The sequence below is a fragment of the Phyllostomus discolor genome, chromosome 14, assembly GCF_004126475.2.
Source record: "Phyllostomus discolor isolate MPI-MPIP mPhyDis1 chromosome 14, mPhyDis1.pri.v3, whole genome shotgun sequence".
NCBI lineage: Eukaryota > Metazoa > Chordata > Mammalia > Chiroptera > Phyllostomidae > Phyllostomus > Phyllostomus discolor.
Genome location: NC_040916.2, coordinates 10028474 through 10044638, shown reverse-complemented (window position 1 = coordinate 10044638; position 16165 = coordinate 10028474). Strand labels below are relative to the sequence as shown.

The 16165-nt window shown below is 44.3% G+C and overlaps 1 protein-coding gene across 2 annotated transcripts in view; it reads left to right on the top strand.

Annotated features, from left to right (window-relative positions):
* KCNH1 (potassium voltage-gated channel subfamily H member 1) overlaps window positions 1–16165 on the top strand; it is a 322441-nt gene that overhangs the window by 41036 nt on the left and 265240 nt on the right. For both annotated transcript variants that reach the window (XM_028530771.2, XM_028530770.2), the window contains exons 4-5: window positions 5033–5161; window positions 12859–12977. In XM_028530771.2, the coding sequence (XP_028386572.1) occupies window positions 5033–5161; window positions 12859–12977 (248 nt within the window). The remainder of the gene's footprint in view (window positions 1–5032; window positions 5162–12858; window positions 12978–16165) is intronic.

Sequence of the window (16165 nt, the reverse complement as noted above, 5' to 3'; positions counted from 1 at the left end):
AAAAGGAAGGGAGAAAGCAAAGTAATCATTTTAAATATCTATGTATCACACATGAGTATGTTTTTACTTAATCTTAAGTAGTCCTATTATCCCTGTTTTACAAATGAGGAAACTGATTCCTAGGGAAGGTAAGGTGACATGGCCAAGCCACAAAATAAGAAAAGAGACAGGGCTCAAATCCAGGGCTTCGGATTCCAAGTCAGTTGTTCTAATGGCCAGTGGCCACTGCATCCTCCTGGTGCTGTCTCATCCTCTCTGCACCCGTCATTTGTCTTAATGAAGTCGACCGCAGACCAACTGATCCGTTCCCGGGGGCAGGCTGCCATTCCCTAGTCCAGCCTCTGGACCTATCCAAATGGCCCAGCACATGCAGCCCCTCCTAAGAGCCAATCACAGCCTTGGTTGATTCTGTTGTTGTTGAATGTGGCCTGGCTGCCTGGCTGGATGGTTACAGAGAGTATCTGGGAGGAAGGCCAGAGTAGGGAGAAGATCGATGGAGGCCAAAAATTCTCTCACACACCTGAGCCTTGTTGTTTTGTTATCTGACTGCTGGGGCTGAGAAACCCCATAGCAAGGTTAGATTGTCAGGTTCATCGATACATGACCCAATGGAGCCACGTAAGGCTGAGAATCACAGAGTGATGAGAAGGAGGAGCCTGGCTTGAACTGTCCCGCCACTGGGTATCCTTGGCCAGGACAGAGCTGCTCTCACAGCAGCAGCAGCCTTGGCTCTCAGTAGGACTGCCAGACGCTGCGTTTCTTCTGGATTTGTGTATTGATCTTCTTTTAACAGAAAATTTATGATTGGCCCTTTGTCCTTTTCACAGAAGCAGGACATGAAGTACTTGCTTTTGTTGGTTTTTCCACTGTAGCTACTTGGGTGAGGAGGTAGAATTTTAAACTCTTTTTAAAATTGTGTGTGTGTGTGTGTGTGTGTGTGTGAATATTTGTGCATCTATTTATTTCTTGGATCTTGATGCAATGGATCCTGCTGCAGAATCTGGGCTCTAGGGCAGATCCCTGGAGGCCAACTGCCCTGGCCTCTGCCTCCGGGCAGATCTATGCCTGAATGGAGCCGAAGGGCTGGGCAATATTGCTGGTGGCCTCCAGTGGGGTGGAAAGGAAACTGGGTGGGTAGGGCTCCAGGCTCTGGATGGTTCATACTCACTGGAAGAAGTTGTTTAATATATGGAAACTTAGAGTAATATTTTATTAGTGAAAAATGCCTTGCTTTTAAGAGGAAAAGTTAGTCTGTGACATCTAGGAGGGACCCATGTTCTCTTTTAGAAGAATTTCAGAAGTGAAAATTTAAGCCCATTGTACTTGCTTTTCTAGATTGTTTGGGTAGCGATAATTTGGAAGAGAGGCAGGTCTAAGGGGCTGTGAAGACACTGGAAGCAGGATTTGTTCCTCTGAAACTCAGGAAGCATTTCGAGAGCAGCTAGCTGCCCTGCCAAGGTAATCGAGCTTCGCCACGTCAGAATGGCGGCTCCTGGAGTTGAGCAATGTAATGGCCAAATTCACCCGACGCATAATACTCCATTAGACACCATTGTAATGTGGGGTGCAGGATGCAAGACAGAAAGTGGAGCAGATTTCCTTGGGGTGGATTATAATTTATTTAAAGAAACAGTCCTCAATTGTTAAAGTTTGAGGGGGCCATTCCATAGCACTGTCTTTCCCTTCCTGTGATTAGAACTAATTGAGAGAGAACTAATTGAGAGAGATATAAGAATCTGGAAGGGGGGGGTTATACTCTCACCTTTATGAGTAGTAAGGCTGATCTTGGAAAATGTAGTTCATATCTGTGGGCAAGTGAGTTTTGCAAAAATAAAGAAAACCTCAACTAAAATGGAGTCAGGAGGGCCTGTAGGGGGCACTCTTATGGCTTACCACTTCATCATCAATCACCCCAAACTGGAAGAGACCCACCCATAGCTCAAGTCTCCAACAGGAATATGTTTCTACTTTGCCATCCCAGCAGGAGGAAGGAAGATTTTTCTCCTTGCCTGGCAACAAGTCAGCCCTTTTCATAACGCTGCCAATGAAAAGCACTACATTTGGAACTCCCTGTTTTCTCCAATGGATTGTGTTTGTAAAAGCCCAACTCACAACCCCCCACTCACACCCCAACCCACCCCTTTCTTCTATAAAAGAACATTTCTCTCCTTTGTTCTTCTTCAGGCTTGCCTGTGGTTTGGTCATAGCTTGCATGTCTAGAATTGTAGTTGTTATTCCCAAATAAGCCCATTTCTGCAGGTAAAATAATGGACACTTTTATTTTTTGAGGTCAACAGTTTCTTAAAGTAAATCCTGGAATCAGACAGACTTACCTACCCATCCCAGGTAGCAGTGGAGAACTTCAGTTCTCTTAGCAGCCATCCTCCCTGGCCTCTGCCCTCTCCCCTAACATTTATAGACAGGAAGAGCAGAGCAGAATATAGACTAATCGCTAAGAGAGTAGAGGGGGAGAAGTGGTCGAGCTACACATGTCCAATTCTTGCCCCCAATGTACCAACACAGGAAAAAAGCCCAAGCGTTACATGGAAAGATGTCCCTCTACAGGGAAACACCATACAGCAAAAAGGAGGTTCCCTCCCTCAACAAGTCTGAAAGATCAGCCGGAGATAAACACTAAGGCAATACATACTGACTATATGAATTTTTGGTACAAGACACATACTTGGATACTGAAAAGGGATGTTTAATAAGGGAACATTTCTGGAAGCAAGCAGTGGCCATAATTTAGTGGAGAGAAGCACCCAGCTTTAAACAGTCTGAGCCAATGAAATGGGGAGAGCTCATGATGAGCTCAAACTGTGGTAAAATGTAAAAGACCTCCTAATATGACTAAATAGGGTGCTCATGATCTGCAAGACATGGGTTAATGCCATCAATGTCGGTAGACATAAATGCAATATGAAGATTAGACCGCATTGCTCCAACTGGAATGTTCATAGGCATGGGGCTCTGCCAATACAGCGAAGAGGGGGGGCCCACAGATGGCAGCTGTGAAGGGGAGGGTTCTGGGAGTTCCAGCAAGACCGGACTGCTGGTGTTAGGCATCATGAATGGCGGTCCTCTCATCCGATTTATTCCTAGTTCAATAAATCAGAAGTGCTTTCCGGCTTACCTCCTTAACAAAAATTCACTGAAAGTTTTCTGTAGTGCAAAAAAAAAATGTTTTTTTGATTTGTTTGCTTTTTGTCTGACCAGCTGGGAGATACCTGGGAGCTGTGGGTGTGTAGGCTCAGTTGTGTGATGCTTTCTTCTGAGTTTTCTGTTGCGTAATTGAAAATGGTTTAAAATCCTACAACTTCTGAGTAGGAGACTAGGGCAGGCAGTAACACACACTTTCCAAAACAGTGGATAGCTCAGAGGCCACATTTTCTGGATTTTGAAATGCCACTTGTGAATTTTGTATGGTGGATTTTCCTTTTAAAACACATTTTTTTTTTAGTGACATAACCCATTTGTCTTCTAAGAGCACCCAGAAAATGGCAGCTGAAAATTATGGAAAGGGAAAATGGACAGAGAATTAAAATGAACTACAGATGAATATATAGATAGTTAAGACTTAAGGCGAAATTTCTCACTTAATCTATTTGCTGCCTGTTTTACATGGGTTAGTTATACTTACATGTGTGTAAATGGTATGGCTAGATATGTAAAGTAGTTATTAAATTAGACTGGCTAATCCTAATATTGAGATATCTGTTTGTGTTGTATTGTGTAGAAGTTAATGTGATTGTAGGCAGAGAGACCCAGGTGACCTCTTGGGGATCTGTTTCCATCTCCAAGATTCAGTGAGTTATTTGCTTGCAATAAAATAAAATAAAATAAAGTAAAATAAAATAACTGAGCACAGTGCCTGGAATGCCTGGAAGCTTCTCTAATACTTAACAACATAGAGGAATATTTACTATATTTTAACTTGAAAATGATTATAAAATAGTATGTAAAATAGCATATAAAATACTATCCAGTAATACAGAATTCAACAAGTAGTTATTAAGCTCTTATACGCCAGATCCTCTTTTAGGAACAGGAATACAAAAAGTAGATAGGGAAGAACTTATTAATTATCTTGTGTCTCATCTAATTTTGGGCCACATAATTCATTGGCCCATCTTGCTGGTGTCCTCTATAGATAGAAAATACTTGTTTGTTTTCCCTCGTTATATTTCAGAAGCCAGAGGTTGACTTCGTGCAGGTATTTGGCCATAGATACCAGAGTGGGCATCTGAGAAGGCGGTCAGATGCGCCCCGCCCAGCTTCTCCTTCTGTGGATCAGCTCAATGCTTTGGAGAGGCTCATTTGTCCCCCGCTTTCGCTCAGGAGCAAGGACATGAAGTTGAACGCGTTAACTAAGTACTCTAAGGCACTAATGTAATCACCACCCAAACCCACCTGGAAACCTCCCGTTCTCGGGGAGCCTTTGCTGGGAGAGTCATTGTGGTGATTCTTTCCCTTCTTCATGTGTTGTCATTTGCTGTTGTTTGGACCTTTTAGATTTTCATTTTGGGGAAAGAGACTTAGAAACATAGTTTTTGGTCCATGGCTGATTGAACATGTGAGCGAAACCGGTGGATTCCCAAACTGGACTTTGACCCTGGGGCCCTTTGGGAGATTTGGGTTTGCGTGGTCTGCTGGCCATGCTGGCGATGCCCATTCTGCTCCACCTCTTTGCTTGCCCACTACATGGTCTCAAGTAAGTCTGCAGGTCTCTGCACCTTACTTACTACCAGAGGTGAGGGGGATTTTCAACCCATTTCCCAATCATTTCATGAGTTAAGAGAGCTGCACTTACAAACTTATTTTAATGAAAGAAAAGCCCCACTGAGTAGTCACTGTGAAAGTTTTTATTCCAGCGAGAGGAGAAATTAATGGTATAGTAACCCCAGCACCTGAAGAAACGACGCTTTTTAAAAACTGAATTAATATTTGTAGCTATTCATTCCCAAGTCTTTGCTTCCATAGCCGCTCAAATGAGAATGCAAATTACTGACCGACCTTTTGATATTTCTTTCAGGGACACCTGTGTGGTTCTTTGTGAAAATTGCTCCAATTCGAAATGAACAGGATAAAGTGGTCTTATTTCTTTGCACTTTCAGTGACATAACAGCTTTCAAACAGCCAATTGAGGATGATTCATGTAAAGGTTTGTAATTCTGATTCGTACAAATGTATTTACGCCTTTTTTTTTGCCTGTATGGTGACACGGATTATAGAGAATTTGAGGTTGCCAAGGCAATCTCTGCACAAAGATCAAGGTTTAAACTTCAATACGTGCTGGGTAAAGCATTGTATCACTTTGGAATGTATGGGGTGAGGAAAAGGGGAGGGAAAAAAAAGCCTTGTTTAGGAAGGCATTCCAATCAATTTTATGCCTTTTCAGATTAACCCTTTCCAATAAAGTTTAAGCAGAAGAATGTAGTTGGGCACCTCTGGTATCATCAGAATCTTTTTGGGTTTTCACGTGACAGGTGTCAGTCACCCAGATGAGGCCGTCCATGCCACATTCATCTTTTTACATGTATACTTCTTTAGATTTGACCGAGTTCTAGCATTTCAAGATCGTTGAAGTAGCCTTTCGTTTATTTCTGCCTGTGTGGTTGTGTAAGTGTGCAGCCAGTTAATTTACGACACTTGAAACGTGGTGTGAATGAGCATGAGTAACACTTCAGTATGTGTCATTAATCAGCTGTGACCACCGAGGTGAGCACTCATCTCAGCCACATTGCATGCGGGCAACCATTGACGTAACACCGGTGACTGGGGAAGGAGATGGCTCAGAATTTCTAGAACAGCTGCACCCCTGAAGAGGGTATGCAAAAGATGGCATGTTACCCCAAGAGGCTTGGGATTAGAGGGTGTCCCAGCACCGTTTTCCATCCCTCTTCTCAAGTGTCCACTCATGATAAGAGGCTAGGGGCGAGTTCCTATTGCAGTGCGTCCTGGCTCTGTGGTGGACTGCCCAGCCCTACGGGAGAGCTCCGCACCTGTGGTTTTCTGACACGCAGCAGAGAGAGGAGAGTGGAATCCAGAGGAGTCTAACTGGGGCATAATTATTCTCGAAGTCATCACACTGCGATTGTTAAGTGGGCATTATAGGAGGAACTAAAAAGCATTAATTATGTGGATGCTCTCTCAGGGGCTGTGTGCTTTGAGGGTATTTAAAATCCTGGCACATTCGGACGCTCACATTTATAGAGCTCAGAGAACAATGCTGTGTATCCCAGTGCATTCTACTTTTTTAGACTACCTGATAGTGTAATAAATCAATCGCAGCCTGACTTTGGGTTTTTAGACTACAGCAGATGTAAAACCTCGCCGCCAGTGTCTCGGCCTCCTGCAGTTGCCTTTTCTCCTGCAGATTTTCGATTCCCTGATTTCTTGCTTTTGACTTGAGGATTTCTCAGTGCAATAGCTATTACGTGGTGATAGGCTCGGTTGCAATTAAGTGTTATCTTGCTACCACCTAGAAAGGCCATTTGCTTTTTTAAATGAATGAACACATAAATAATATTTTTAAGGGAATCAGATATTTTGACACTTTTTTTTGCCAGTTTTCTCTTAACAATTTAAGATATGTGATGTTGTTGAGTCAGCCTGTGTGCTTTTCCTCACCGCTGGGACATTTTTAGGTGACATGAAGGTGTTGTTTCATGGGAAGGGCATACTCAACAGAGAGTATGTCACATGTCACCTAGTGTCTGCATCTGATTCTCATGAAACCCGAAAGAAAAGTCACATTTTGTGTGATAAATGAGACTCCCTTGTGTGAGTGATGTGGTGAGACTCACTTCCGTTTATTTTCCAGAAATAAAATGCTCCACTTCATTTTACCTGCCTCAGTGATGTATTTCCTTTTTGATATAGTGTTGGTGTATACATACACACACACACACACACACACACAGTTACCTTTTAGCCAAGGGAATCAGATATTAATTCTCTTTGTCTGTGAAATAAATAGTAGTACATGTGGCTTGATTCATAAAAATTTAAAACACACACTACACACATGTGCTTCAGTCCTCGGTACAGACGTGCCACTAATGCATCATGCCTCACGCCTCCTCCAGGACATGTCGTTATAAGCCTGTCCGTTTGAAATGCCACAGCAAGTATGTTCAGGCTTTTACTTGTCATGTCACTGTGCCCCTGGCCCATGTTGATTTGGTGATCTGATTAGGACAAGGTCAAATTTTATACTAGCCTGTTTATGATGGAAGGCCATGATAATTCTCCAGGCCTTGTACATCATAAGCCTATAAACTGCAGTTCTGGCCGCGAGGACCACATCGAGATGGAAAATACGCTGCTGTGTGGCTGGGCTGCTCTCTGCCTTGACGTCTCTCCTTGGATGAGCTCTCGCGCTGGGCGGTCCCCGCAGATCCAGTGGCGTTTCAGTGCAGCCCTCCTGTCAGCATTTAGGGTCTTCAGAGTCTGGACCCAGGCTTGATTCAAGTTCACTTTTGAGCTGGAATGGAAGGGTGGATAACCCAAAACCCCAGAAAAATCCCCAGATAGCTGCTCTTTGGCATGGCAGCACGCGATGTTGTCCCACCATCGGATTAGTTTTTGTAAAAGTCAGTTGTGCTCCGATTGTCTCTAAATGACTTTGTTTTCTCTGATCAGGTAGTGCCCAACTTTGGGCTTGGCAGTGGGGTGAGTGCATCCGGAGAGTGGGTTCAAGAAGCCACTCGGTGCCTAATATTTCCCCACAAACAACCCACAAAGGGGCAAACACATGGCAACTGGCCATGAGTAACTGGCCTTTTCCCCAGAGCTCCGATGGGCCCTGGGACGCTCCCTGAGCCCCCTCGTTCACGAATGTTTTTGTTCTCATGATCCTTTCGATGAATTATCCAGGCCCCTGACTCCCTCATCTTCTCTCCTCTGTCCATCTTGGGGCTTATTCCCTTGAGTTCTGACAGCAAGTGCCCCCGTTGGCATGGAGCAGGAATGAATGTCAAGTCAGGTTTGTGGTTTGGTAACGGCTCTGGTCTGTATGTGCGTGCGCATGCGTGTGTGTGAAGGCCGAATGAGAGAATAAATGGGAGAAATGAGAATCTGTGATGCTCCGGGGGTTTCATTAGTTTCTTATCTCTTGCTTTTCTGTTATTATGCGTAATTGGGAGCAGCCTGCAGAATGTTTTTTCTCTGTCCCATCCTCCCTTCTGAGCCAGGAGCCTTGGGCAAGTATGTTGAGAAGAATCCGGTATAAGGCGCAGGATCTTTTCTCTGCATTGCTCACCAAAGAATGAGTCACCCCCTTTTTTTTCTCTTATCCCACCAAGTAATCTCATATTAAAGGAGCAAATCCATTTTCAAAGATACATGTATTGACTTCTAAATTTATAGTTAAACCTGAGCCAAAAGCAGACAACAAAAGGAATGGAAAACTCCAGAGGAGATTTTCGCAGGCCAGAGATGCAGAATATTTGGAAACGGGGTTCTGGCTGGCTGGCGTAACTGCCTTGCTGTCTGTCTGCGCCTTCACGTGGGATACTCGTGAGGCGCTCTTGGGAAAGAAACACAGTGACGGACACAGGCCACAGACGCCCTCTCCCCTCCAGTATTAATGTTTTATCTTGTTCCCTTAGGATGATGGAAAGGTGACGATTTTCTGACAGCTACTTGAAGACATCATTGTAGATTTCTGGTTATTTGCACATTAATAGGGAAAAGACAAGGGAGGAAGACTGGAGGGCATTTAGGCAGTGTCCTTCCTGGCCCCCTGTGTCCGCTGTTCTCTCATGCATATTGGGTTATGGCACCGGCTCCTCTAAGAGAATCTAACTCTAGCGATTAGGACAAGCCTGGCCTCACAGCCTTGCCATAGGGGTGGGGAGACCTTACAGGAATCCTCTGGAACTTCTACTCAGAGGGACTCGGCGTGACAGGGAGGGGCCTGTAGATTTGTCTTTTCTGATACCCCTGGACCTACAGCTCATCCCACAGCCCTCTCTTCTGGCCTGCGGAGGGATACAGGGTTGTGTGGACTAAAGTAGCCTAGTGGGGGGCTCACCCCAGTTGAAACCTGCAGCCGTTGTGGGGTCAGGGAAAGGGGGAGGGTCCTTGCTGAGAATGGAGAAAAGACCCAGTGAGTACTTTTGAGTGACTGTTAGGTTGTGCATTATGCTCCCCTCTTTTCCCTTTCATGCTTCCCCTCCCCCCGACCACCATCCTCTCGCCCCAAAGGCACCCAGTAAGTGTGTGCTGAATAAATAGGAGTCTGCCTAAGGGACATGGGTGTAGACGGGAGGGCGTGGGCAGTTTTGCTGGGGGTAGAGCAGTAATCGGAAAAGGCTTCCTGGGAGGAGAGTACATCAGCTTTCTTTCTTTTCTTTTTTTAAATTATAGTTTACTTTCAATGCTATTTTGTATTGGTTTCAGGCGTACAGCATAGTGGTTAGGCAATCATAGGCTTTACAAAGTGTTGCCCCGATATTTCCAGTACCCACCTGGCACCATACATAGTTCATACAATTACTATCGACTGTTTATTTCCCTATGCCGTGCTTTACATCCCCGTGACTATTTTGTGACTACCAATTAGTACTTCTTAATCCCTTCACCTGTTTTCATCCAGCCCTCTTACCTTCCCCCGCTTCTGGCAACCACTGCAGCTGCCTTTTCTGAACTAGGTTCTCATTGGGGTGTCCCCTTCCTGTTGGCTGATTGGATGGCAGGAGATTCATTTTTTCCAGGGATGTTTCTCCTGATTGCTCTGCTATAAGGGACGGCGTTGGTCCGAGGTGGACATTTTATCATCTATCAAACCCTTCGGCTTCTCCACCTGTGTTTTTAATTTCATTGCATGGCGGTTAGTCCAGCCATCCAAACCAGGAACCCGGAGCCACGGGGGTTGCCTCTTCTCTCCCTCTGCAGCCCTTGTTCCCCGAGCTCTGTTGCCTCTAGCTGTGCCTCTGTTCTCAAGTTTCCCCTTGTTGCCCCGCCCAGGTTACCACCTGGTCCAGGCCCACACAGTGTCTTGCCTGGCATCCTGACATCCTTTACCTGTCAACCTTTTGTGTTTATGTGTACTACCCACACTGCCATTCTGTCCTTCGTAAAAGAACTCAGTGTACTTTTCCTCCCCATCGTAATTCAGCTCTTCCGGTGGTTCTCCATGGGTTTTAGGATGAAGTTCAAATCCCTTAACTTGCTGTCGAGGTTCTCACCATCTACGTTTTGCTCGATTTGGCCCCTGACAGCCTCGTTAGCGTCACGTCAGGCCATTGTTTGCCTCTCCTGTCCTGCGGGCTGTGCCCCACTCACCGACCATGCCGATTTCTTACTCTTCACTGATATATTACCCACTTTTGTGATTCTCTGCCCTCATAGGTGCTCCTCCTTCTGTGTGGAATGTCTGTCTCTTTCTTCTGGAGTTTTTAACTCCTACTGACCTTTCATGGTTTTGCTCTAATGTAACCTCCTCTTGGAGGCCCTCCTGGACTCCCCAGCCTGGATTAGCTACACCTTCTCTGGACAGTCTTGCCCATAGTGTTCTTTACTCACCTCTGTCATAGAACTTAGCTTACTGTTTGTCATGGTTTTGTATTTATTCATCAGTCTTCTCCACTCAAGTGCATGCTCTTTGTAGCCTGAGTCTGTGTCTTCTTCATCTTAGTACCTAGCCCTCTGCCTGGTATATAGTAGTTCTGTTTATAGAGTTAATACAGGAATGAATGAAGTTCTGTCATCTGGTGAGGTAAGGATTCCTGTTAGAAAGTGTCTGCAGTTCAGAAAGGAAAACATGGGGGTGGAATTGGGGAGAGAACTCATTTCCTTCCTTCAGCACAGGCAGAGGCTGCCCATCCTGGTTGGGGTGCAATGGAGAATTTCACATTGATTGTCCATTTCTTCATCCCACATTTATTCACCTTCCTATGCCCTCCACTTAGCCAGCTTTTTTGGGAGCCACATTCTTGAAAAGTGACTCAGGGCTAAGGCAGAGAGTGAGAGGCTAGCCTGAGCCCAGAGAGATGCCCACAGGTCCAGGGATCTTTCATTACATCCTTTCGTGCTGTATCGGCTGATGGACCAGGGCCATGAGCTCCCCACCAGGCAGGGTCTGGGGTGTGTGCTCTACCATCTCCTTCTCATCATTGGTTCCAGAGCCTGGGTTGTGGTGGAGGTGGTGGTGATGGTGGTGGAGGGTGTGGTGGGAGGGGGTTGCAGAAAACTCTTGTTGATGTTTGCATGTGCAGCTATTTTTTGTCTGATTGGAAAATATACTTTCTGCTCTTCTTGAAAAACTTTGTAGGATTCAATCCCAGACCTGCAGAATCTGGCTGTCCCTTCTTGTTAGCATTAGTGGGACCCCCACAGCCTGACCACCACACTCCTCTTTCCAAGCTGACTCCAGCAGGCCCATTTTTCTGCTTGCCAGCATGAGGGTGGATGATAAAAATTCTACTATCTTTTATTAAAGCCCAGAACTTCTGGAATGTGATAAAAAGAACTTATTTGCTATTCTTGCCTTACTGACAAAAATTTATCCAGATTATGATTTCTAAAGCTTGTTGCAAAGACAGGGCCATTCTTCTGCTTAACTGCGCTGTCCTCCGGACTCTTAGTTTGTCTTGGAAAGGTGCTCCAGGGTAACACTTGGCAGATGAGAGTTCTACGGCCAAGTGCCAAACCTAAAGGATAAAAAATAAAATCACCTTGTCCTACTTTTAGCTGTCACGTAAAAATACTTGCATGCTCTGTTTATTTTCTGGAGACCCTTCACCCCAAGCTAGGCCTTGAAAACTCTGACAGGCTTTCAGGGGTCCCATGAGGCCATTGCCATGGTCATGACCTTGATGCAAATGGGTTGTTGTGTATTGGAATGGACAGTGGTCTTTGGGGATCTTTAAAAGATCACTCACATGTCTTAAATTCTCAGTAAAGATTACTCAGATGTCTTAGATTCTGGGGTATAGTGTGGGCTGGATTAGAAGAAGATCAGCATTTTGCTTTTCCTGGAGGCCTAGTAGAGAGGCCCACGGAGGCCTCAGGAGAACCTGTTTCAGCCCATTAGTCAGAGCCCACTAAACTTAACTCCTTTGTCTTACTAGGTGAATGTACCCTGCTTTTAGGCAGGTAGAGTATTTTATTTTCCCTTTATAGAGGAGATAATTAAGCTCAGACAACTTAAACAGCTTGTTGGAGATCACAAAGGAAGCTGGAGGCAGAGATGGGACTTGTATCCAGATTTCTTGCCTGGGCTCTGGATACTGAGTTCGGTACGAGGCTCCCGGAGTTTCTTGTTTGAAGGGGACCTGTCACCAGCCATCCTTCCCCCATCCCAGAACAGACTAAAATCTGCCAGTGCTTTTCCCCACCTATCCACCCATTAAATTCATTTCTTATTCTCCTAGCTTTGGAGCATGCAATGCAAGGACTGGCCATGTGATTACCTAGCTGTCCATTTAAAACCTGGAACCAGCTGGGTCTCTGAGAATACGCTTAGCCAAGTCACAGAGTCAGAGAAACACCTTGACTGCCTCTAGTATCCGGCCGAAGAGCCTTGGGCCAGAGTGCAGAGATCTGGGTCCTAGACTGGACTTGTCTAGGCACCCCATGCCTCAGTTTTCCTTTTGTAGACAGGTACTAAAACTTGCCCTACCTACTTCACAGGTTATGATTAGGATAAAACGGCAATGCGGGGGGAAATAAATGCTACAGAGATTTGAGTGAGCCTGTGTGCTTTTCTGAGCACTGAGCCTTCATCGTGCCCCCTGGGAGCTCGGGAAGACAAGAGGGTGTCTGCTGCTGACAGCATAACTTGCAGTATGAATGTCCATGTACCTTTAGGATGTGCTTGAACTTGTTTTTTTTCTCTTCCATGTGCTCCAGGCTGGGGGAAGTTTGCTCGGCTGACCAGAGCCCTGACGAGCAGCAGGGGCGTCCTGCAGCAGCTGGCCCCCAGCGTGCAAAAAGGCGAGAACGTGCACAAGCACTCCCGCCTGGCCGAGGTAAGGGCAAGGGGTCGGCGTATCTTACCCCTCACTTCTCTGGGGCGTGGGGGCTGGAAAAATGGTACAAAGCAAGTGTGCTGGTTTGGAGGGGACTTTCAGGGTCCCTAGACTCTTGTCCTGGCTGGGCTACGCACTGCGATGTGAGACTTTGGGTAAGTGGTCCTTGCAGCTTTGTACTTTGCCACGAGTAAAAGGGAGTGGAGACATCTCTCTTCCAACGTGCTTGAGTTTACAGGGTGTCAGTTTGTTTTTCTGAAGGAGCACAGAAGGAGCCAGAAGTGCTATATATACAAAAAGGACTGTTACTGTAGACCATAAACATTTTTTTTCATTTGAGCCATACATACTACTAAAGGAAAAGAAGACACAGGAAGCAAAAAGAAAATAAAAATCACCTATAATCCCACTAGCCTGGGTGATATTCCCCCCTTGGCTGGGATAAGTTCTCGGGTGATATTTAGTTTTCCTGGTATCCTGTAACTTAAATACTTAAAACATGTAAGCTATAATGAACACAGCTTATGTTAGATGATGAGGGGATAAGAGAGGGAAGAACATGAAAGTATTTGCTTAACATATATACACATGTATATGACATATATGTAAACATTAATAACAAAATAAAAAATACACGTAACTCTTAACCTGCTCCATGGTTTTCTCCACTTAGTGCCTTCTAATGTACTAGGCAGTTTACTTGCTCAGTTGTTCGTTGTTCACTAATACGTGTACATGCTGAAAACAGTGTCTGTCTCACAGCACATGCACATCGGTTGTGTGTCTTTCTTTTTCCTGATTGATCAAATGAATAAAGAAAGGAGATGATGTTAGTGTTTCTGTGTACCTGTCTGGCGTAAGAAATTGCTCATTATTTGGCAATGTGAGTCAAACACCTGGTCCACATCCCAGAGTTAGTAAGTTTTAGCTAATTTGGCTAGAGGCTTCCCAATTTTATTGATCTTTCTAAAGAACCAGCTTTCATTTTGTTGATTTTCTCTAGTGGTTTCCTGTTTTGAATTTTGTTGATTTCTGCTCTAATTATTTATTTCCTTCTGCTTACTTTGGATTGAATTTGCTCTTTTTTTCTAGTTTCCTAAGGTGGAAACTTAGATTATCTACTTTTGATCTTTAGTTTTTCCTGGTTATTTGCATCCAATGCTATAAACTTCCCTCTAAATACTGCATTCACTGCATCCCACAAAGTTTGATAAGTTGTGTTTTCATTTCTATTTGCTTCAAAATATTTTTGAATTTCTCTAGAGATTTCTTTGCTCCCATACACTATTTAGAAGTGTGTTGGGATTTTACAGCTATCTTTCTGTTCTTGATTTCCAGTTTAATCTCATTGTGGTCTAAGAGCAGACATTGTGTAAGTTCTATTCTTCTACATTTGCGAAGGTGTGTTTTGTGGTTCAGAATGTGGTCAGTCTTGATGAATGTTCCAGGGGAGCCTCAGGAGAATGCGTATTCTGCTACTCTGCTGCTGCTGTCTGTTATAGCTGGTCGATTGATGGTGCTGTTGAGTTCGACTAGGTCCTTGCTGACTTTCTGCCTGCTGGACCTGTCCGTTTCTGATAGAGGGGGGATAAAGTTTCCAACTCTAATAGTGGATTTATTTGTTTCCCCTTGCAGATCTGTCAGTTTCTGCCCCACGATTTTGATGCTGTGTTGTTTGGTGCATACACTTAAGGATTGTTATGTCTTCTTGAAAATGGACCCTTTTTCATGATGTAAAATGCCTTTCTTTGTCCTTGGTAACTTCTTGCTCTGAGTTTGGTCTGTCAGAAATTAATATAGCTACTTCAGCTTTCTTTTGATTAGTGTTAGCGTGGTACATATTTCTTCATCCTTTTATTTTAATCTATATGTGTATTTATATTTCAAGTGAGTTTCTTGTAGACAACATATAACTGAGTCTGTTTTTGATCCACTTTGACATTCTTAGATTATTGATGTTTAAAGTGATTATTGATATAATTGGATTACTATCTAACATATTATATTAGTTATTTTCTTTTTGTCACCCTTGCTCTTTGTTCCTATTTTATCTTCCACTTTTTTCCTGGCTTTTGTGGTTTGAATTATTTTATATGATTCTGTTTTCACTCCTTTCTTAGCATATCAGTTATATTTCTTTTCTTGCTTGTTTATTAGCGGTTGCCCTAGAGTTTGCAATATACATTAATAACTCATCCAGTCTACTTTCAGCACTATGCTGCAAGTACTTTATAATAACAAAATATTCCTAATCCTTCTCTTCTGCCACCCCCCCTCGCCTACCTTTGGTCATTTATCCTTCTTGGTGTTCTCTGAGCTTCCCAGATCTGTGGTTTGGTTTCTGACATGAATTTACAGAAATTCTCCGTCATTATTGCTTCAAATATGTCTTCTGCTTCTCGCTCCTCCCTCTGGTATTCCCATTACCTGTATCTTAACATCTTCTGGAGTTACCCCTCAGTTCTTGGATATTCTATTCTATTTGCTGGGGTTGGGGGTCCTTCTTCTCTTTGCTTTTCACTTTTGGAGGCTTCTGTGGGCATATCCTCAAGCTCAGAGACTTTTTTCCTTGGCTGTGTTCAGTCCACTAATGAGCCCCTTAAAGGCATTCTTCATTTCTGTCACTGTGTTTTTCAGCTCTGGTTTTTCTTTTTGATTCTTTCTTGGAATTTCCATCTCTCTCTGCTTACATTATCTATTTAGTCTTATATGTTACTTTTTCCATTAGAGCCCTTAGCCTATTCATCGTAATTGTTTTAAATTTCTGGTCGATAATTCCAATATCCCGGAGCGTCAGGGTCTGGTTCTGCTGCTAAGTCTGTCTGTTCAAACTGTGTTTTTTGCCAGTTAGTATGCCTTGCAGCATACTTTTTTGTAGACAGCTGGACACGATGTACTGGGTAAAAGACTTGGGCAAAGAGGCCCTGAGTGGTGTGTTGGTGAGGTGTTGGGGAGAAGAAGCATTCTACGGTCCTGTGATTAGCTGTTTCAGCCGGCCTGCACCCTGGGCTCTGAATTCCACAAATCTATGAAAGAAAAAGGGAGGAAGCGGTCCTGGGCAAGGGAAGCCTCAGACCACAGTGCAGATGTGACAGAGGCCCTGCCGCCCCTACAGGGAGCTCTGCAGCAGAGATGGCCAGTTAGGGGAGTCCCCTATGGGGACTCAGTGACCTCCTTGCCCAGTTATT